Here is a 22,327-nt window from a genome sequence, read left to right as displayed (position 1 = left end):
TCACCCCTCCTCTCCCTCCCCCCCCTGCTGCAGCCAGCATCGATGCCCAGTGACTAGTAACAAGACACATTCATCTCTTGGGAAAGTCAGAGGATGTGTGGCTCGCTGAATTAGAGAGGAGCGGATTATATTTGGTTTAGCGCCACCGATAACGAGAATATGTGAGAAATCCATCCTATCATTTTGTGAGATTTTAAGTTTTAGGTTTTCCTTTTACTTCTCATCATTGTCCACCACAGCAACATATTAAAGCACTGAAAGGACCCTCTTTATTTTAGATGTATATATATATATATATATACTGCATCAGTGTGGTTTATTTGGTTAACATCTCAAAAACATCTAAATCTATTGACTGATTAGTAAAATTCTTCAAGTAAAGGGTGGTATCATTGAAATTTTATGCTCTTACATAAATGTTTTGAACATGTATTCCACCTTAAATAGAAAAAAAAAGATATTGAACTAATGATGTAGCACATGAAATAGTGGTTAGGTTTCCAGTTAATATGCTCCACTTGATGTATATACATTTCTGATATCTCCTTTCTCAAGTGTGAAGCATTTTGAATTGATTTTAAACTTCTCCACTGTCTCATAAATTCAATCATCGTCTTGACTGAGCAGCTCAGCGTTAAATGTTGTGTCTCTCCCCCATCCAGGAATAGATTATGTGATTCTGTCACTAGTTGGCCCGTGTGAACAAAGCCTCTTTTCTTCAGCGACAATGCTTTCCAGCAGGGTATCACTATCTCTGCTCTGCCTGCCGCCTTCTGAGTCACTGTGAGGTGCACTATATCCGCTTTCTTTAAATTATCTGAATCTTTTGATTGCTCTGGATTGGATTTATCCAACAACCTCCATCTCACTGTTGGGGGATTTCCCTACATCCCACCTTAATCTCCTTTGACATTTGGTCACTGCTGGTGGAGGAATTTCTCCAGCTCGTCAAAAGGACTCACAGAGCTGCTAAATGTCATGATTGATGAGGTTCAACATACAGTTCAGTATGTGTTCATACCCACTGACGCATGAGTCGTCCTTCATGGTGCAATTTATTTGGCATTTGATTAGAGTACATCTACCTCAGAAAAACACAAGCCCCCCCCCCCTTGCAAATGAAGCATTTTGTAAAATTCAAAGGCTATGAAATAAAAGACAATGAAATGTAGCATTTGTTGTATTATACATAAAACATTTCAAATCCATTAAAATTAGTTCTCACACCACCATAGTCTTGCACAAAAAACTACAGTGTAAATGCAGCTGTTTGAGTCATGGGCAGGTTTTCGATGCATATGGAGATATTAAACTATATGCAGGAGTCTTTGAGGCTACTGTACAGGACACACTGTAGAGCTAAAACTTTCCATTAACAAAAAAAAACAAAACAAAACAAAGACAAAACAAAACAAAACAAAACAAAATCTCTCAGCATGCCAGAAGATAAAAACATGCACTGCAGGTCCAAAAAGCAGGTTGAAAAATAAAACCAAACAAGCTTGATGAGGAAAAAAAAAAATCCAAACCAGTAAACCATCTCCTATACACACATGCACATTACTTTATTCTACAATTTATGAGAGTTTGTTTGTTGGATAATCCACTGTGGATTGTCAATATGCCAAAAAAGGGAAAAAATAAGCTTCAGCACAAACATTTTTTTTTATACATATAGTACATTCAAACATGACACACACACGTGCACAGTCATTCAGACACACATTTACAGCTGTTTTTCTTGAGGCGGATCGAAAGCAGGTTGAATGCTGGTGGTTGTGGGTCGACTCTGACTTCCTCAGGCTTAGAAAATTCATCCTTGAGTGAATCAAACGATTGTCGTCATAACACGGGTTTAACTCATTCCAAATATACAGTTTCAACTTTTCTTTTATTACAATTTTTTCATGCGATCCCACTGAGAAACAAGAACAATAACAGACCCATCAACACCGTAACAGAAATTCATCTGCAGCCAGTGACATCATCTTCATCGGTAGCTGAAAACAACCTCAATAACTGAGACAACAGATGTAGTGCCTAAGGAATCACACATACAAACACATCAGGGATGGACGGGCAGCATCCAAATGTGACAACCGACAAATTACTTTCCAAAAAAAACAACAACAACAAAAAAAAAAAAACAACAAAAAAAAATCCCCAAAAAAAGACAAAACCTGATTTAGTCAAGGGATGAGCGTGCAAAACACTGAGCTCTGAGTCATTAAACATGGTTCAGTTAGCAAATACACAACTACCCTGTGATGATAAAGTAACAACACTAGGACCGTCTGCATGATTAAATGATTTCATGATTGTTATTTTTTTAAGAAATGAATTTTTTCCAATTTAATGACGTCATGTTGTCCCTAATCTTCACACATACACTTGAAAAGCTTCATTGCTTTCGCTTGCTGATCAGACGGGAGCTCAGACTGTGTCTATCCCACAATAAAACAATCAAGATTACAGCCTGCAGTCATAAATTATCATCAAAAAGAACACAATACCAAACTCAGTATTTATCAGTACCATGACATTCGTTGATACATAATGCCTTGTGTCAGCATTACTTAATAAAAACCCTATAGGAGGAAACTAACCGTACCTTCTTGCAAGGTTAAACCTCTTAACTACAAAACATCTTATGCTGCAAATATGCGCTATAAACCTGGAAGACAGCTTCATGTATCAGACTTGTAAGAAAGTGAGGGGACAAAAGGTGTTTATGAGCAAGTAGAAATCGAGATCTGGGACATGCCGGGACAGACAGAGCTGATGAGAACATTATGTGTAGCCTGGAGACAGATCATTACAGATGCGTCCACTTAAACGGCAGTATAATGCAAACAAAAATGCACAAGGGACAAAAGCTGGCGCTGCTGTCTGTCATTATTTGCCTTGTGCTGGACCGAAACACACATGTATTACAAATTGGATTGGCACAGACCTGAGGGGGTTATTTACATCAGGGCTTCTGGACCAATCAGGCCAAATCTGAGATGTTTCAAAAGCTTTGCTCAGTCCACACTCAAAGTAAAAATGCAGCTTTCTCAGCCTGAATGTAGTGTTTTACTTCTCTGTACAGAAACAGTCCTCTCTGCTTCCTCAGATGCCAGTGTCTTAAAAAAAACAAACAAAAAAAAACAGCACTGTGCAGTCTTCAGAAAGACGGCATCCATCCATCCGTTACTGTAACACCTCAAAGAAAACAGGCTGCTCCACCTTCTGATATGTCTGTATAAACTTGAACTCTTCTCTCTCGGGTCAGCGTTACAGATAAATGACACAGTGTGCTGTGTCGTCTCCCGGTGCACAACGCACTCATGACCTTCCTCCACTAGCAGGTAATGTCCGGGTGCAGGTCCCTGCCGTCCGTCCACAGTCCTATACCACAGTGCTCAGGGAGGCACAGTCAGCAGGCATGGAAGCGGGGATGTGGCCATCTGTCGGAGTGTCGGGCCCCACCAGGAGGGTGCTGCTATCTATGGAGTCCTCCCTCTCCTGAGCGGATGGCACCGAGCCCGGCATGGGACCAGAAGTGTTGGGAATATCGGCCTGGAGACCGTCTCCGATGGCGTTCATCTGACTCGGAACCATGGAAACCCCGCTGTGACCTGAAGGGAACAACAAAGACAGAAAATGAAAACTCTTTCCTATACATTAAATACATAAATAACAAGACAAGGATCTGCGCCTACCGAGATCCACGTAGAGGAGGCTGTCTGGGTTGATGGAGGCCTCGTACGGAGGAGGGGGGTCGTCAGGGTGCTGGATGTCTGGGTATTTGTAGGCGGCGTATGGCGGAGGAGGCTCTTGGAAATGAAAAGCGCCTCCCTCTCCATCATCAGACAGATGCAGAGGAGTGAGGCCGGTGCCAAAGGCATCCGGACCATAGTCAAAGCCTGGGACTCGTCTTCCAAGGTTAAAGTGGTGCACTGAGCGAATAACAGACGAAAAACAAATACAGAGCACAATGTGAAATGACTGCAACGATATACAATATCAGCCACAGCAACTGAAATTAACATAAGATAAAAAATCATGTGCTGCAATCAACTGAAACTAATTATAATGAGACAGCCTCAAAACATAGCCAAATTATTATCAACCAGAGAGTTGTATGTGTGTGTGTGTTTGTGTGAATGTCCAACAGGTTTAATACTCACAGTTTCCTCCAATCAGTGTTTCGATGCGCTCACGTCTCCGCTGACGGAGTCTGTGCACCATGAAGAGCAGCAGAGAGAGGATGAGGAAGGATGAGATACAGCTGACGATCAGTCTCATCCCGCTGGCCATCGAGTCAAACAAACTGTTTCCATCTGACGGCCAAGAGGAAAAACGACAATGACAAATGACCTGCTGATTTCATGCTCCTGAGTGTGACAAATGTCTCTCTGAAAGAATTCTGCATTGTTCATGTAGGAAGATTTTCTTTACTCGTTATCCTATTTTAATTATTCAATTTATGCCGTACAATGTAAATAAATATCCTGTGGCTGACAGTAAAATTGCCACAAGTTGCAGTAAATCAAATGCTGTAGATCTGTAAGGAGCTCCACCCTGTGTTTCCTTGGATCCACTACCACAAGCAGTGACCGACTGCATGGGAAAATGTTCTGCTGAGGTGAAACACTGCTCTAATGAGTGAGCTGTATCAGGAGGTGGCAGTACCTGGGTCCAGGCAGGTGAACTTGCAGCACTCTTTGGGATCCTTGCGGAAGTGTTGGCAGCCCTGCGGTCGCTCACACAGCGCGGCCACGCACATCTCAGGCTCGCCGTCATGACACGTGCAGCTCAGGCACGGATCATCCCCCTTAGGGGTGAAGTAGTAGCCCTCGTTTACAACATTGTCTTTTATATCCACACATGTTTGTCCTGTTGGGGAAATATGACAAGAAGCAAAAAAAAAAAAAAAATTTTTAATCACCACTGAATCAAAAATAAATACTGTTGTTATTTTAACATATCTGTGGGGAAAAGACAAAATGAGCTCATACTCCTCTTGCAGAGAAAGGGGAACTTTTTGTAGCAGTTCTCGGCGTGCCAGCTGTGCAGGCCTCGTTCATTCATGCTTTTGATCTGGAAGCGCTGCAGCTGGGCACAGAAGACGTTGTCCTGGGTGGGAGACGCCTCCCCAAAATTGGTCAGACCCTCAGGTGGCAGAAACACCTGCATCGACCCTGTTGAGAAAAATAACAACATCGTCAGCACTATAGTTAGTGAATGCTTCCTATTCTTTCTTAAAGAGGCAGACAAAAATAAATCTTTAATACCTTTGTATGCGACCTCCCAGCGGCCCTCCAGAGAGTGGTTCTGATTGGTGATCACATACTGGTAGCCCACCCAAAACCTTAAAAACAAACAAAAAGAGTTTAAATTCAGTGTCAAATGGTCTATTTCAGGGTTTGTGCACTGAGCAGATTAAGATGAATAAACTACCAGTGCTGACCACTAGATGGCCTACAACCAATACCAGACCGAGCTCTGCCTGAACAGGCTGATTTGACTGTGTAGTTTATATCACAGGAAGAAAAAATATAAACACGAGTAAAGTGTAAGTTAAATAACTTAGAAGAGTGCACTTGCAATTTAAAGGTTTTGATCTCAAGTTGTAAAATTCCCTCTTCTGTAACTGAATGAAAGGTCGACAGAGATTTCAAACACCCATGTTCAGTTAATGTAATCACTGGTAATTAACTGGTAAAAGTTTGTAGGAGTACTACACAGTAATAACATCCATCAAGTTCAGCTCCTTCTGGAACTCATGGCCGAAGTTACACGAATGCTTTTCCAAACAATAACACAGTTGGTAAAACTCACTTGCACTGGTCTCTGCGCTCACAGACTTTATCGTCAAAGTCCACCTCAATCTTCAGTATGAACTGCAGCTCCTCGTTGGTCACAAACGTAGCCAATGAGCCGTTGACTTTCTGACATGTATCCACAGCCTGCCAGTAGTTCTCGTTCCTCAGGTACACTTTGTAACAGCTGGCTGTCTTCTCGTAGTGGTGCCATCCACTGGGGCATTTCTCTGTGGACGAAGAAACATGAGCATTGTGGTGGGTAAAAGCTGCCTACACAGTCAAAGTGCAGATTCAACATCTATATAATCAACTAAAATAAACCGTGTGTGTGTGTGTGTGTGTGTGTGTGTGTGTGTGTGTGTGTGTGTGTGTGTGTGTGTGCGTGTGTGTGTGTGTGCGCGTGCGCGTGGGTGGGTGTAAAGTGAGGTGCTTACTGTTGAAGCGCACAGGCTGAGCCACACCGATGACGTCTTCTACCTGGTCATATCCATTGCCAAAACGAAACCTTTCCTCCTTTATAGCTGCAAGAAAAATCCTGAAGGTCAACAAATGTGGACAAGGTTTTTCCTACTTTATTTTATTTATTAGAAAAGTTCTCTGGAAGTCTGGACCTTTTTTAAGTGCACAGATTTTTTTCATGTTGTGCAACCTGTTAAAACCTTGTGATGTAATGAGCCACTGTCAGACTGCTCCTGTGTTCAAAGGCAAGAATAAACCCTTTTCATTTGTCTGAGAGCCTGATAACAGAAATAGATAAACCCATAAACCATCAGTGCTGCTCGTCTGCTGGTATTTCCTTTGTTGGAAGAAAAAGACCTTTTGTGTTTCATGTATTTATGAATGTCCATAGACTGTATGAACGTACACTGGGTTCCTCTAGGTACCCTTCTCTTTCCCTCACTTATTGTGTATGTTGAATTTAGAAACACTTAGTTTGTGTCTTGACAACCATCTACAATGCAAAAAGATCAAGGAAGTAGATATAGATTTAAGGAAGATAAAAGCAGAACCAAAGCCTTTGCAGATTGTGCAGATTGTAAGTATAATCAGGAGTTTGAGGATTTGGATCTGGAGTGAGGGGAGAATCCCAGCATTGTCTACATACAGCACAATATTGACTTTATTCTCTAAAGAACCCTGAATGTGGTCCAGATGACTCTCCTGCTAATATTACAGACTATTGAATGACTAAAGCAACAGAATCAGGATGTTATTAATGATTATTCAGGAGCTGAAAAATAAATTACTACTCGACATTTACAGGTGGTTCTTCAGAAAACACTCAACAAAACCAGGCAAAAAGCATGAATTACTGCTTACAAAAAGAACAATACTTTATACTGAAGCAGGAAACTCAGTTCTCAAATTAAGACATAAACTGAACTGAAAACTTAACTGGAGAAGCACTGAGAATCAATTTAGGATTTAGGATTAACTTTGTTTTCTCCATCTTTAGATCATGTTATCAATGTATCTTTCATTAAAAAAGGTTCATATAAAACATTTATTTTGTGACACCAGATATTCTGCATTAACAGTATGAGTGTGTCCAACTGTATAATAACTGGTCTCTAGTGTGCAACGTGACTTATTTCTGTGCAGACTGCAATGTGCTTTTTGATTTTTTGCCAATTAGATATTTTATAATACTATTTCCTCTTTTCAGTTTTCCACTATGAGTTCACATTACATGGTTGAACAGTTTCCTCTGGTATTTGTCGGGCTGGAATTGGTGTGAAGGATTGCTGCACCTTGCCATGTTATTCAACAAAGAGCTAATCCCAAACAAGAACATTGATTTCCATGCGTCCTGTTGATTTAGCAGACAATAGCCCCTCGCTGAAGCAAGTGCAAACATTGTGTGGGTTTTTCTTGCTTTTCTTTATGAAACCACAGCCACTCTACACAGGCAAAGATATGATGTTCAGCTAAAAGCTTTTTCTATGAATAATAATTAACACATTTCCTTCTGAACATACAGAATATATTTTATATGAATTTGTGGTATGCAACCGTTTCATCTGTGAATAAAAAAAAAAAAAAGAGGAAGTTTCTGCTTCAGCATTCAGTGCTGTTGGTGATGCTTTAACCAGCAATTCCTGCTTTCATTTCCTGTTCTATTAATGAGTCCAGTGTAAATTCTCACTCAGTATACAGTGCTGTTGGCAGGCTTACAGCCTTAACTCAAAGCAAGCACAACACACTGCTGTATGGAGGTCACATGCTGGACTCAATCCATTCAATAATTCCCATTATGCGGTCAGAGATCTGGGGATAAGGTCTCTCTGGATTTAAGAGGGGAAAACAATAGGATTTCGGTCAAAGGCTTAGCACTGCAACATCTATGCTGTGCTGAAGAGATCAACAAACAGTAAACAAAAACACAGACACAGACACATGTGCAGCCACTCAGAGTTTAACTCTGCCTCCTCCTGCCATGTGACGCTGTCAGTGCAGAGCGGCTAATCTCAGTGTGAGTCACTGTGGGGGATTAGGAGGACTTTTTCATACCTGCAGACTTAAAACCAAGTCTGAACTACTTGGTAAAAGCAAATCAGCTGAACTGAAGTGTGTTTGGTGGTTTTATTGTGCTACACACACACACACATTAGAAATCTGACCGTGCTGCAGTTGAATTGTACTTGCACTCACAGTATAGGCTATATACTGGTTTTAAATTTCATGTGGTAAAATGAACTGGACAAGAATGCCTGTACCCACTCACCGCTTTTAACGGCACTAAAGGCATCTGTTACTGTGTGGTCAACATGCATTACTGAACACCTCTGAATACTGCTTGATTAGATCCCAGTGTGTCCTTCAGGCACTGTGGGTGCGTTCACACCTGTATACAGACCTGTCCAGCTGTGATTCAATCGTCCAAGTGTGAAAAGGTTCCTGGGTGTTGCTATTCTTTCCAGAAATCAATCATGTTATGGGTGTTAGGTAACAGAGTGGGTGTAAAAGGGCTTAAGTGAGCTATACTCACGGGGACAGTCCATCTCGTCACTCTTGTCCTCACATGCTGTCCAGCCGTCACACTGCCAGGACATTGGGATACATTGCATCTTTCCACTGCGGCAGGCAAACTGCCCAGGGCTGCAGCGCTGCTCTGAAATACAACAAGAGAGTTCGCGTGGTCAAACCTGCATGTGAATAAGACCTTTTTCCAACAAGAGAAAAGCATTTTAAGTCAGGGTTCAGCTGAGGACTGAATCAGGGCACTTGAGTTCGCATGGCAGTTTATAAAATAAGACATCGTAGACAGATGGAGTGAAACTTTGGGGCATGGAATAAATTAATAGATTGTTAATGTTCTTCCTAATAGTGACCAAGAGCAAACTGAGGAAATCTCAGTCAAAGAAAAGCAGCATTACCACTGCAGCCAGTGGGATGAACTGAATCTGGACACTTCAGTGTATATGGTAAAGTACATTCAAGTGAATGGGAAAGTGTGTCCAGACTTTTGGTACTGGCTATAAATGTACACACTCCCCGTCAGCCTGTGAGCTCACCCAACAATTAAATCTACTCAGAGAGCAAAGGAGGAAAAAAATAGATAATTGGTAGAAATTAGAAATGGGGTCATGGAAAAAAGAAAATCCACAGCAGTTAATAATAGAATAGGTTTAGATTAGTTCATACACACTTAGAAATGTGAATCCACCAAAAGAGCATTGTTCTGTCATGTCTGAAAGTTTGATCACGCCTGAGTTACTTATCATATTAAACAAAATCAGACCAGGAAGAATAAAACAATAGGAGTTCTGTAAGCATGTCTTTAAATAAGGGTTCGGTTACGACAGCACCAGCAGACACACACTTGACAACATCTATGGGCTTTTTGTCTGTTTATATCCCTCAGCAACACTGTCTGTGCTAAGTGGGTCTCCATGCAATGTGTTTAACATCAGAGATGCCCCTGCATCACAGCTGCCTGTGTTGAGCCTACATCATGTGATGAACGACCACATTAATAACGACATTATTGATCATGGGATAGGAAGATGAACTGGTCACCATGTTGTAACATTCTTATTTTTAAGAGATCAATGTAAAAACTATGCTTACTACTTAGAAAATAATTATAATTGATTTTTATAATTTTATTTTATTTCATTTTATTCTAAGATCAAATTAAGAGTTCATCAGTTGGTGTCTGATCTCAGAAACCACAAAGAACTCTTCTTCCACTGAAAGGTACTTTTAAATGCCAGACATTTAGATGATAAAACAATCGGGTGTTTTCAGGAATTTATTTTCTTGAAGTGAGTCTTCTCATTTCCCTCTGAAGAGCGCAATGGCCAAACAAAGTTAAAAGTGGATGAGCTGCTGATGTATTCCAACAAAAAGCATCAGATAGCCACTACACTAGAAAACATACTGCTTGCTTACCTGACAATAATCTTGCCAGAGCTAGCCGCGGACCTGAAACAAATAGAAACAATAGAGTGACTATCCTTTATGTTAGTGTCTTGACTTTAAAGAATAGCCAGTGCTATTTTAAAAGAGGACAATCTTCATCCTATTTGTGCTGCTCATTGTGTTTTATCTATAAGGAAATCTCTTATTTTTACTCTTACCAATTCTCTGGTATTTGTCAGTGACCAGTGATGTCCCCAGTTGCTCGCCCAGTAGTGGGTACATTAGGCCATCTGTTCTTGGATACAGGTGGTTTTGTGTACCTGGACCACCCACTCATCTAGCAAATATGGCTACACTATTTTTACTTAGAAAAAAGCTCTGAGCTATTTCAAGACTTTGACTGTTGTTTCATCTGTGTACCGACCACCTTGGACAAAAAAGACTTTCAGCTTTGATGATCCCACAAAGCCAGGTCAAAACCTACACTTTGCTTTTAATACAGTGAGTAAATCTGGTCTTTATTTATACTACAGTTCTGAATTCTGCACAAATTAGCCTGAAATTTAAAAAAAAAGTGGAGATGTAGCTTGGGAATGCACTGACATATTTATTCTATTTCAAATGAGATTTCAATAAAGGTTTTCCCATCCTTACATTATGATGATACTGCAGAATTCAGCCTATATAAAATCCAATTGGACAACTGTTCAGCCCTTCTAAAAATAAATAACTAAAAAAAGACAAATCAAGTATTATTTGCCATCTTGTTTTCACTTGTATAACAGAGATCACTGTAGTTCATAAGGCTGCACTACCGGTAACTATAAATGATGAGGGACAAAAAAAAAAAAAAAAAAAAAAAAAACACCACTTAGAAAAGTGGACCTATCCTTTATGGCCAACCTTAATTCAGATCATCTTCATTCTGCCAAAAGGTGTTATAAAAACCCTCTAACACAGCAGACGTCACCCTGTCTTAGTTAAGGCTAAGTGGATTGAGACGCATTACAGACCCGTCTCTGTCTCCTGGGACTGAATGTGTGTCAGGTTGATGGATAACATTAGAGACCATGAATACCATAGACATTAGAGAGGATTTGTGAATTACGTCAGTAGTTAATGTCTGTATTTATACAGAAGCAGAATATGTGTTATGTGACTAAACTAGGTGAAAAATGCTGATGGCTTTCAAAGACAATAAGCCAATCTTCTTTTCTCTCACCTTCACCAGAGAGATGAGACCATTTTCCTTTCCAGCCAAAGACTTTTACTTGTATAATCTTTTTTTCCAGTTATACATATTGTAATAAGACTTGTTGCTTTGCTACGTTAGCCTACTGGTTAACTAACTAGCAGACAGAAGCTAAATCTAGCTGCTTACTGCTTATTTAGAACGTAGCTAACCCTTATTGACCCTTTTCTCCATGTGCTCAGGAAAATACATGCCTCATGCTTTCCGATGCATCAGAGCTCCATCTGAATAAAGACGTGCTGCCTGCGCACATTTGTATTCATGCTTTCTGTGCTTTTCTGATAACTGCTGCTGCTGGAAAATCCACGAGAGGAGAATTTATTCAGATACCCGGTAGCCTACTGTTTGAGGTTATCAGATATTACAAGTTGAAGGCAGAGATTGGGCGTCTCCAGATTATGTTTAAGGGCTTCAAGTTGAAGTGTGCTTCCTTTGCCATTATTTAGACATCCTGCTGATTAGGATGGAGTAGCTGAAGCAGCTGTGATTAATATAGCTCCCCAAAAGCTCTTATTTTCCTCTGATTTTACCAAGAGCTTTCACTGCACATATTTAATAAGGTGGTCAATGTTTTGAAGAAGACCACTGATAATTAACCACTGCACGTCCAATGCAAGGTAATGGACATGCTTGACATGCATGCACACATACTGTATCTTACCAAAGATTACTGCTGTATATACTCTAATGCATCTGCCCGAGAACCACGACATTAATGACTAATGAATGACAAATGCAGCAGTTCTGAATTTTTGAGACGAGGAGCAAGCAGGATACACTCACTCTTCTCTTGTTCAGGCTATTTCTTTGGATTTTGTTATGTCAAGTCCATAAATGAGTGAACTGGCTGCTCTGAGAAAAGTGAGCCTCTGCATCTCTTATATAACCATCAGAAAAATACAATAAAGACAATGAGACTGCCCCAACTCAGTCCTACTGAACTATAACAGCGCAGAGAACCGGCCTTGTGCACGCGCTGCATCATCTCCAGCCGCTGATGATTCACGTCAGCTCTGAGGCTCGCTGTTAAAAGCAGTGAGTGGGTACAGGCATTCATGTCCATTTCATTATACCAACTCACAATGAAAACCAATATATGTCTCTGCTCTGTGTAGATAAAGGGAGTGCGGGTCAAAATCCTTTAAAAACCAAGCTGCCTGGATTGCAAAATTAGAAAGATGTTAATCACCAAGACCTGAAGTGCAATTCTTTGTTTTGTCAACACTTTCAGTTCATGTTCGAACGGATGTGACACAGTCAGTACTTCAAAAGGTAAACACAGCTGCTGAAAAGTACAGTGCTGTATAAGTGAGATACCATATTAGAAGAAAAAAAGTTAATACTGGTCATTTACAAATTAATTTAAACATGCATTGTGTTCCAGGGGCAATAACCATGAGCTTTACTGTCCTAGATCATAAAATATCTGAACTCTATCGGCAGGAGAGTGGTGGGATATCTGAACTGCCCCATGGCACGAGCAGTGTCCTCTCTTGACATTTTTCTCAACACTTTCATGTCCACCACATGCACTTTCAACTGCTGGACAACACAGGACAGCAGCAGGAACAAGATATTGCAAAACATTTCAGCTGTAAAGGTGAGAAAGTCTTGTTCTCAAGGCAGAACTGTGTAAAGGTCAGGGCTGCGTGACAGACTCTGGCAGCAGGAAATAATCTGTGCTCTTGTAACTTCTAATTGCTGATAGAGGTTGAAAAAACAAAGTACTCTTCACTGAGCCAATGAGCACATCTTTGCTGTTGAAATGAAATTATCTGAACAATCTGACAACTGCTTATGAGGTTGTCCTGCTAACAAACTCCATTAATTTAACAGAGCAATCACAGCAAAATCATGACCTACCTTTATATATATAGGTAAAACGTTTCACTTTTTCTACCATCACGTTTAAACGTTTACTTAAGCTCTGCTTTCAAAAAAAAAATGTAAATCACTGTAAGAATCTGTGGCTGCATTTCAAATCCTCTCCATTTGGGTCACTGCAGGTTAACTGTTAACTGTAACCACAGTCTCGTCAGTGGAGTATTGGGTGAACAAAAACATCAGAGTGGTTGTTGACACATGATCCCTGCCAAAAGTTTAACTACGGCCAACTTGTTTTTAGTGCATCAAGTTTTGGGAATCCAGAACTTGACGTGCACCAGTATGCTCTTCAAAACACACACCCTCCCTGACAAAGCTTGTGCAAGAAAACAGGTAATCTCCTGCAGGATCCCAGGCATGAAGGCCATAACATCACCCAAACAACAAGCAGCGATTTCAAAATGCACAAAGAGAAGCCCCGCCAACACAGACTGAACCTTCACTTTTCAGATCAGTGGCTCAAGTTGTATAAATAAAAGTTTTAGGTTCACTCTTGAACGTTAGAGCAATTTGCCTTTGAAAAGAATTATATTACAGTTGACAACACTCTATAATTGAGGGCAAATCAACCACAAAGAGCCTCCTATTATGAACTTAATGTAATGCCCAGGAACCTGATAACTGATAACAGTTTATCTAAGCTCCACAACCGCCGGGATCACAAGACTAGACCTAAAGAAGACCACAAGCTGCATTTGTCTCCTTGCTGCTTAAATGTATCCAGAGGGCTATGCAAGTGTCTGCATTCAAAGCAAAACAACTGAGACAAACAGACCTAAAATCATTTGATTTTTGGGTCATAAACTGGCATTTTGTGACAACTGTGATACCCGAAGAGGACTTTCGTGTGCCAGTATTGTATTAAAAGTGATGAGATGATTTTAACAGACGTGTGCATCATGCATTTACTTATTAGCAGTTTTCTATTGTTGTTATTGTAAAAAGTCATGTGTTAACACCCCAGTGATATATGATTTTTTATCTTGAGATAAAAAATAATAATCTCGATTTATCAGTTCAGGATTTACATAAATATGGTCCAAAGCATCCTCAGACAGTCTCATGATAGTTGCATTGTAGTGTAGTTTATCAGTCTCATATGTTTGACTGTGTAGATACCACACGGTGAGTGAAAGAGCCTGGTTTATTGATGCAGGAGCCTGAGTCTCTGACATGCATCTAAAAACACAGATTCACGGCTGAAGCAATGACCAACTAAGGGGTGTAGTGGAGTCTAAACCAAAAAGATACCCACCTTTTGAGTCGGGATAAGTCTTCATAATGTAATTCCGAAATACAGAGGAAGTGGCATAACTAGCTCTTATTTATAAGAAGCAGTGGTCTGCATTTGAAAACACTTGAATAAGGTTTAAGTGATTTTTCCTGAAAATGATGTGGCTGCGTGGACTGCACAGTTAAATCGTAATGAGTTTGTGGCATGATTGCCGACTGGTGGTTTCAGTGGGCCCGCTTTTATTAAAATGTACTGCTTCCGTGCCTACAGCGAAGCGGTCGTCCACACTGCCCGGCGGCTGAAGCAGCAGCAAGGCAGCGGTTAAGAAAACCACCGGAGTCCCGTGGTTTATCCGAGAGGCCTCGCCGCCTGCCCCGCTGCTTTCAGCCGTAATCTCCGTTTCTCCCACTTCCCAGACCAGCCCGCCGTAATGTAAGCAAAGGAAAAACACAACTTGGATTTATTTACCTGTCCGGGGTGGGTCCGTTAACGTGAGGACGAAGAGAAGAGAGAAGAGGACGAAACTGCTGCTGTCAGCCTTAGGCAACATTTATCCTCCATTCATAGTAACTCCTCTATCCAGAAATTTAAAACATATACCGAGGATCTGCGCCGCCGCCGCCGCCGCCCTCTCAGGACTTACAACGTTGAACGCTTTACACAATTTAAACCCATTTTTTTATGCATCCAAAACGGCAGCTACCGAGGAAAAACAACGTAAGCGAAACATAGTCACGTCGGAAAAGGGGAAACAGATTGCGGTTAATCTGGCCGAGCAGCTAACGTTAGCTAACTGGCTCTGCCGTTAACGTCGTCCGTCCTCTCCCCCCGCTGCTCGGTGTGGAGCGGCGCCGATCCAAGATGGCCGCGGCCTCTCATCACAACAATCCCAAACATGCAGCACACAGGCTATCAGCTGGAGGGGCTGCCGGGGGCGGAGTTAGTCCGATTAAACCCCGGCTGACACATGATAACCAATGTGTGTGTGTATCTGATGAGATTATTATGTGATAAATCCAACCCAAGATACCATCACTGCTTGTACTTAGCCGATACACGCTGATGGCTGACGCAGTTTGTTATTTTACGTGACCCTTTGCCATCCATCACTCTCAAACCAAGACAACTTAAAGCCGTCATGAAATTAGATTCGGCCTTTCCCATTTGGCATCACTGAGAAACCTTTGTACTAAAAAAGCATAAATATGCAGCTGAGCTTACAGGCTATTATATAATTAGCTCCATTGTATGGCTTTCCTTCCCTTTTGGAGACAACCTGACCTGTTTGACCTTGTGAGATAGTCCATGAGTCCTTGAGGAAACTTTACAGCCAGCTTTTCTTATCATAATGAAAGAGAAACCTAATGTCTTAAACAGCAGGTTTTGGGGACTTAAAATACAACAACAATATGCACATGATTTCTGTGTCACGAGTGTCAGGAACCATCATCATACCATCCCAATTCATACAACCACGGGGCCTCATCTCTCACACCACACATAAAATAAAAGTCCTGCCACTAAAGTGTAACAGTTGCATTTAACGCTTCCTCTCCGGCTCCCCTCGGATATTGGCATAACATCCAGGTCATAAGTAAGTTCAGCTGCTGTGACAAGTCTACAGGCTGACACATCTCATGTAAACATCTTGATGGTGAAACGTTTCACCTTCATGATGATACACATATTCATCCACACCATTTTCCTGCCTTAAACATCTATAGTCCTTGTGTACACAAGGTGTCCTCTAAGGTTCAGCTGAAGTTAATATCAAGCTTTAGCTGTCTGAGTGCAGCTCAGCAAGGAAACACTGTCTGGGGAAACATAGAGAGGGAATCTAGTGCTAAAAGGCCTGTACTGTCAGATGATACCCACTTGACTCAGACTGCTGAAGCCTCATATTAGCTTCCACTGTGGTTTGAAATACATTTTTGCACAGGAGTACTGTAGAGTTTATCCTCCACCTCTTATGCTGGTGTTACATTTAGCTTCATTGCAATACACTGGCCAGTAAATCTTTCACTGTACATATGTGCTTGCAAGTACTATTTTAAGACTGACTTAAAGAGATAAACATGTATATTAAATATTAACAGTCTGAAAATCTAATGAAAGGTTAACTTTGAGTATTTAATGCACAAAACACTGATCTATGAACCAGCACTCCCCTGAGAATAATAAATGTAAGTCAAGCTGCAGCATGTGCGCTGACTTCCCCACACAACAGACAAGCCTCATTTGATAAAAAAGATTTGGCCTTAGGGCACCCTGTAACATTTAATGTTCAATAAAACAGACTGTATTTCTGGCTGTAGCTTAGACACAGAGCAGCATGACTAGGCCTTTACATTTAAAGCTTGCTCGAGAAAAAGAAGAGTGGTATAAAGTAATTATTCACAGTTCTGTTGTACCACCAGCAGGGAGGGCGATACATTTATTATATTCTTTTGCAGATCATGTTGAGTTAAATATGTATTACATTTTAAGATAAGGGTTGTAGAGTTTTATGATGCTAACTAAGCTCTGCCTGTAAATTTTTAAAGTTTAAATTAAGATGTATGTATGTTTTTTTTCTCCAATTTTTAACACCAATACAAAAGTGTGACAATGGGGAAACCAGTTGTCAGGCAACACAGAATGTACTTTTGAGCAATTCCTCTGATGCGGGGACACACACACTGAAATGTCAGGGCTACATGTATGAAGAACTGGGTGATAGGGTATTGGATGTCGTGACTTAAAATCTAATTTGCATGAATGATCCTCTGTAACAATTACTGGGTTATAATTATTAAAAATATCAGTTAAGCATGGGTATGTGGCAGGGGCAGACTTAGTTTAACGGGAAAAAACTGTATGTAAATATTTGAAACCTACATAGAATTTGGACTCTATATTTTGGCTGGATCTACATTAACCCATCTGCACAAAAATGTAACAAATAAATCCTTAAAAAAAGTCTTCAGTCCACTGTACATTTGTTTATCCAGTCACCCAGCCAAAAGTTGTGCTCTTTAATCTGAGAAAACTGGGTCTGGACAGTTTATAGTAGAGTTATCCACATTATGATTAGTCTGTTTTGTACAATCCCGGCAAACAGCAACTTCTCTAACTTAGAAAAAGTCCGAGGCTTTCCGTCTCTTGGGCAGTTGCAGCAGATTGTCTGTGAGTGATGTAAGGTCCTGAGAGCTGGGGGTCTTGGCTTTGTTTGGTGTTGGTGTTCCTGACGGAGTGGATGGGCCACCAAAGGGAGACTTGCAGCCGAGGACTCTGTGCGAGGGAGATGGGGTGTAACTTGCTCTTAGTGCTTTGTCCGTGTATTTGCTAGATGTCCGATTTACGAGCCTCTGCAGGGCGGGGGTGAGGGCTGGGCTCAGACCTTTAGGCGTAAGACTGCAACAAGAAGGATGAGGTGCTCAGTTAGTTCATGACAGTAGAAGACCGGTGGTGTTAAATACATTGTTTAGAATTTAAGCCAAACTTTCCCTCTAATAGAAAGAATTTTGACCGATGTGGTGAAGTGTTGTTACCTGTAGAAGGAGATAAAACGTGTAGAAAGTCGAATATCTTTACCTTGCAAGGTTCTCTGTGACCTTTCGCAATGCCTCCTGTTTCTTTGCACGGTTTTTAGCTGCAGCTTCATTGGCCATCTTTAAACCCAGCCTCTCTCGCCGTCCTGGCTCTGGAATCTTTTCAAAAACAATATGAAGTGTCAATATTTTATATAACTTAACAAATAATGAAAAATATGACGAACAAAGCCTTGCAGCTACCACTGAATGTTTGGTACCTTAAATGATGGACCGTGATTCCTCTCGACATAGGGTGTGTCCGATCCATCCAGACGAAATGGTGTACTCTCGATCTCACCCCAGGTCATCAGAGGGGAATCAGATACACCTGAGGGGACAAAAAAAATCATTTCAGAAATCTACGCCATGTTGAATCAGCCATTCCAAATAACATTTACTTTCATCTGTCACCTATGTGAAGGATCAGCTTACCAGGTGCAGGGGAAGGTGTTCTTTCAAAACCATATCCATTCACTGTTGGGGATTCATGTGGGATAAGCTCTTTCCCATCAGGGCCTACTTTACCCTGTTTGAACTGGACAAAAGAGGTCATACGTCAGCTGCATCATTCATGAATTAACACTTTTATTCAACTGAAGAATAGACTACCATGCAGAGACACGTCATTCAAAAAGTATGGAACATATGCAGGTCAAAACAAAATTACCCCAATGCAAAACCATGCCTTATTTCTGGTTTTCATGAACCATATTCCTAAAATTTACCTGTGCATTTAGAGCTGCAGCCTGTTGAATCTGGCTTTTGTTGAGAGCTTTGCTGAATGGGTCCCCAACAAAGCGCGTGTTCTTGTGAACTACCTCCCTTGGCTTCTTAAAGACAGCGTCATCGTCTTTAACACCTTATTTGGAAAAATGAGAAAAGCACTTTGTATATAATTTTTTTTTCCCTCATAGCTAAATGGGATCAAATTTTGCCTTTACTGAGGATTTATGTTAAACACATATAAATCTTACCTTCTGGATAATACATCAAGGCATTCTTTGCTTTGTACTCCCATGTCTCCAATCCAGCTTTGACACATTCAAGTGCTGCCTTCTCTACCGATGGTAAAGCTAGGTTCTCCTCATGGCGCTGAAAAATGACAGTGTTTTGAATATTTTCACTGTAGTCTAGAGGTTTGTAATATAATCATCATCTGTCTAACAGTGATCAACTGCCACTGAAAACTACATCAAGCAGCTCTCATACCCATCACAGATACAGTTTTCATTCAGGAACAAGCTACAAGCTTTTCAGTTTTGAGTTTTTAGGTGGTGACCGTTTGATAAAAGTAATTCAGTAATAAGCTATTCATTAAGCCAGGAAAAGCTCTGCTCATCAACAATTTGGTCACAAATTACAGTAAAAAAAACTATCTATGATCAGAACACTTGTAATGAAAGGAATCATGTTTCATTTGCTTTGATTTCAAGTAAAACCTAATCTGCACATGCGTACCTGTTTGAATTCAGCCTCAGCCTCGTATAACCAGGCATGCTTCAGTTTCTCCTTGTCTTCTGCCAGATCCATTATCTGTTCAAATGATGCATTATCCTCACTGGTATTTTTAGCAAGGAAACGATCCAGAGAGGGCAGCTCTTTCTCTTCCTTGTCATCATCTTTGCTCTCTATAAACAGAACATCAATATATATAGGGTTAAATTACTGTTAACCTTCTGTAAGTCCATTTGTTACAATACTACTGCTAAGTTTGTCCATTAATGGGACCAAATGAAGAAAAGTATAATACACAGCATGTGAAATGATTAGGCAAGATTGAAAAAAGGGTGTTTAACGTAGGATACAGATCTGTGGGTTCGTGTAAACAAACAAAACTCAGAACAGTCTGTTAAATTATCTGCTTTTCAAATTAAAAATTAAGATACTTACCCCTATCTAAACATTTACTGCCATGAGTGGAGGAGGGAGACCCTGAGCGGCCAACTGGTGTCTCAAAGCTAGCTGGAGTCACATCTTGTAAACAAAGAGGACAAATGGAAATAAATAGTTGTAAAGCACATTCACGGGAACAGGACCAAATATCTGGTGAATACAATATATATATATATATACACAGCGTCGTTTTCATGGAGCAGCAAAACAAACAAAAGCTGTTCTTTCTTTCTGTAAGTAAGGCAGGAAAACATGGAAATACAGCATTTAAATTCACTTTCTCATAATACTCACAGGGTGCAGAAGACTGTGGGGTAGATTTTGTCAAAGATGATCCATATCGGATGGATATCTCTCTCATTCTCTCAAGGTCTCCATTTTCCTCTGCATCCAGGTAGTCCTTCTGCGCTTGCAATTTTGTCACATCTGGGAAGAAGTCTCTCTGGATAATCTTCTCTAAACTCTGTTGGAAGCACACAGGTAGGTATATTTGACTTCAAAAAAGAGAGGATAATGACATGGTCTTTGATTATACACAACAACAGGTCATAGAATTGACCTGTATTTCTCAGGCAAGTGTCACTTTCACTCTGCTAGACTGTAATTACTTGACTTGCTAGTGCCCAAAACATAATTAAATATAATTGATTAATCTTTCAGTCTGGGAAATGTCAGAAAACAAATAAAGGTGCCAGTCTCAATTTCCCACATCCAAATAAAACACCATTAAATTACTTGTTTTTACTGACCAACAGTTTTGTTTAACAGTTCATCAAAACGAGTATTAGATTATCGATACTGCTGCTCATTCGACTCAGCCAATCATAAATTAAATAACAGTCTTAGCTCAGCAGAACAGAATAAAAGATATTTTTGACCCAATACCTTAGTTACCAACTTCCCAACAATATCAAATCACAAAAGTACCACAGTATTACCACATAAAACCACAAACGTCTGTCTATCATTTAATTACCTCAATGTACTCCTCTTCATCGAGGACCTTTCTCTTCACCTTCCCGGACTCCTTCTCCTCCGGTTGCGGCCGGAGAGCCACTGTTGTCACCGTCGAAGGGACGAGAGTCCCGGACAGCGCTTTCCTCACGCTGGCGCTGCCCTCCATTGTGGTGGGCTGACGGCGGTGGTTCAGACACAAACGTCGACCGGATGGAAACACAAGGCGGCTTTTCTACTCTCTCTACACCATTTAAAAAATGTACACGGTTCCGTAGATAGGAGTAGCTGTGAAAGAGAGCAGCTGTAACGCCTTAGCTAAGTTTCAGGCAGCGCAGCTCCGCAGCGTACGAATGACGTACTTCCGTGCAGCCTGAGCTGTTACGTCACAGGAAGTTGACGGGCGCACAGGAAGCTGTTCATTAGTTTCGCTTGATACGAAAAAGCTGTTTGTTGCCATTTCTCATTTTGCAGTTTAAATATAGATGTTAATTCAGCATAGCAAGAGAGTGCCACCCTGAAATTAGTTAACACTGTAGCATTTCTGTGTCCCTCGTCCTGAAGTCTGTTTTTTTTTTTTAAAGGGCTTTTGGTTTGATCACTGAAATAAGGTCTGGTTAACACAACATTAGGTTTATTTATTTATTCTTTTTTTTTTTTTTTTTTTTTTGGCGAAAAAATCATAAAAGTGGCGATTAATTTGTGAAGATTATCGTAAAAGTAAAAGTAAAAGCCAATGTAAAAGTCCCTCTGGCTGTTGTCGAGGGGAACAGATTTATTTATTATAAATATTTAACTTCCGTTGGCATACAAAAATCCGTCATCCCCGCAGGACATTATTCTAACTTTTATTCTAACTTAAAGATAAGACAACTGAAATCACGGCCCCAATAAAATCTCTTGTTATATTTGAGGTGACAGATATAATGAATTTATACGCTACCAGTTGTACTGTAATTTGGATTCCTTGTTTAGAAAACCAAAAATACCACAGCTACCTGTCATTACTGATTAGTCCTCTATCTTCATTATCTAACATGCTGAGTGTGCAGGAAAGACTCCTCAGCAGATTCAGTCTGACCTGTCAGATCTGTCAGATGAAAGCTGAAAGTTGCTGGACAAGTTTTACATTTTTTCCCCCTGATCATAGACCTGAAGATGGAAAAACAAAGTAAAATATTTCACTTCTGATTCGAGGTGTTCACTGCATGTCATGTGTTAAATTTGTATGATGCTTTAACTTGAATGCATGATGATGAACTGCGTAAAAATGAAGTTCCTCCAGCTATTTAAAAAGAACTTTATTTGTTATCAAGGGCACTTTTTCCACAACTGGTGCAAACTAGAATAATCCATTTACAGA

At 40.5% G+C, this 22,327-nt stretch overlaps 2 protein-coding genes across 3 annotated transcripts; both read right to left on the bottom strand.

Moving 5' to 3' along the window:
- Window positions 1–1,036: 1,036 nt before the first annotated feature.
- dgcr2 (DiGeorge syndrome critical region gene 2) lies at window positions 1,037–15,412 on the bottom strand. 2 transcript variants are annotated; one of them, XM_071465723.1, is made up of 11 exons: window positions 15,014–15,412; window positions 10,206–10,238; window positions 8,800–8,922; window positions 6,245–6,331; window positions 5,827–6,037; window positions 5,280–5,356; window positions 5,004–5,186; window positions 4,678–4,881; window positions 4,173–4,325; window positions 3,705–3,941; window positions 1,037–3,620 (listed from the first exon to the last, which is right to left on the bottom strand). In XM_071465723.1, exons 1-11 carry the CDS (start codon window positions 15,093–15,095, stop codon window positions 3,391–3,393), a joined length of 1,620 nt encoding a protein of 539 aa, XP_071321824.1. In that variant the 5' UTR covers window positions 15,096–15,412; the 3' UTR covers window positions 1,037–3,390. The 2 variants fall into 2 exon arrangements, with proteins under 2 accessions (XP_071321824.1, XP_071321825.1); XM_071465724.1 differs by lacking the exon at window positions 10,206–10,238 and having other exon boundaries at window positions 15,014–15,395.
- Window positions 15,413–16,945: 1,533 nt separating this feature from the next.
- ess2 (ess-2 splicing factor homolog) lies at window positions 16,946–21,323 on the bottom strand. Its single transcript, XM_071465725.1, has 10 exons — window positions 20,987–21,323; window positions 20,305–20,473; window positions 20,008–20,091; window positions 19,576–19,745; window positions 19,092–19,209; window positions 18,843–18,976; window positions 18,550–18,652; window positions 18,336–18,445; window positions 18,119–18,234; window positions 16,946–17,938 (listed from the first exon to the last, which is right to left on the bottom strand). The coding sequence occupies exons 1-10, from the start codon at window positions 21,131–21,133 to the stop codon at window positions 17,659–17,661; spliced, it is 1,431 nt and encodes a 476-aa protein (XP_071321826.1). The 5' UTR covers window positions 21,134–21,323; the 3' UTR covers window positions 16,946–17,658.
- Between the last annotated feature and the right edge of the window lie 1,004 nt (window positions 21,324–22,327).

Source organism: Trachinotus anak, unplaced genomic scaffold (assembly GCF_046630095.1).
Source record: "Trachinotus anak isolate AG129_WGS33_773 ecotype Australia unplaced genomic scaffold, CSIRO_AGI_Tana_v1 ptg000028l, whole genome shotgun sequence".
Lineage (NCBI taxonomy): Eukaryota > Metazoa > Chordata > Actinopteri > Carangiformes > Carangidae > Trachinotus > Trachinotus anak.
This window is presented reverse-complemented; position numbering and strand designations above follow the sequence as displayed.

Excerpts from the sequence above, each read along its gene's own strand:
- dgcr2 (XM_071465723.1), bottom strand. The coding sequence starts at position 15,095 with ATGTTGCCTAAGGCTGACAGCAGCAGTTTCGTCCTCTTCTCTCTTCTC. Across the intron at positions 5,187-5,279 it reads CTGGGAGGTCGCATACAAAG|GGTCGATGCAGGTGTTTCTG; the intron begins GTATTAAAGATT and ends TTTTCTCAACAG. Across the intron at positions 4,326-4,677 it reads GTTCACCTGCCTGGACCCAG|ATGGAAACAGTTTGTTTGAC; the intron begins GTACTGCCACCT and ends CTTGGCCGTCAG.
- ess2 (XM_071465725.1), bottom strand. The coding sequence starts at position 21,133 with ATGGAGGGCAGCGCCAGCGTGAGGAAAGCGCTGTCCGGGACTCTCGTC. Across the intron at positions 20,474-20,986 it reads ATGAAGAGGAGTACATTGAG|AGTTTAGAGAAGATTATCCA; the intron begins GTAATTAAATGA and ends TGCTTCCAACAG. Across the intron at positions 17,939-18,118 it reads GTCACAGAGAACCTTGCAAG|TCTTACGCCTAAAGGTCTGA; the intron begins GTAAAGATATTC and ends TTCTTGTTGCAG.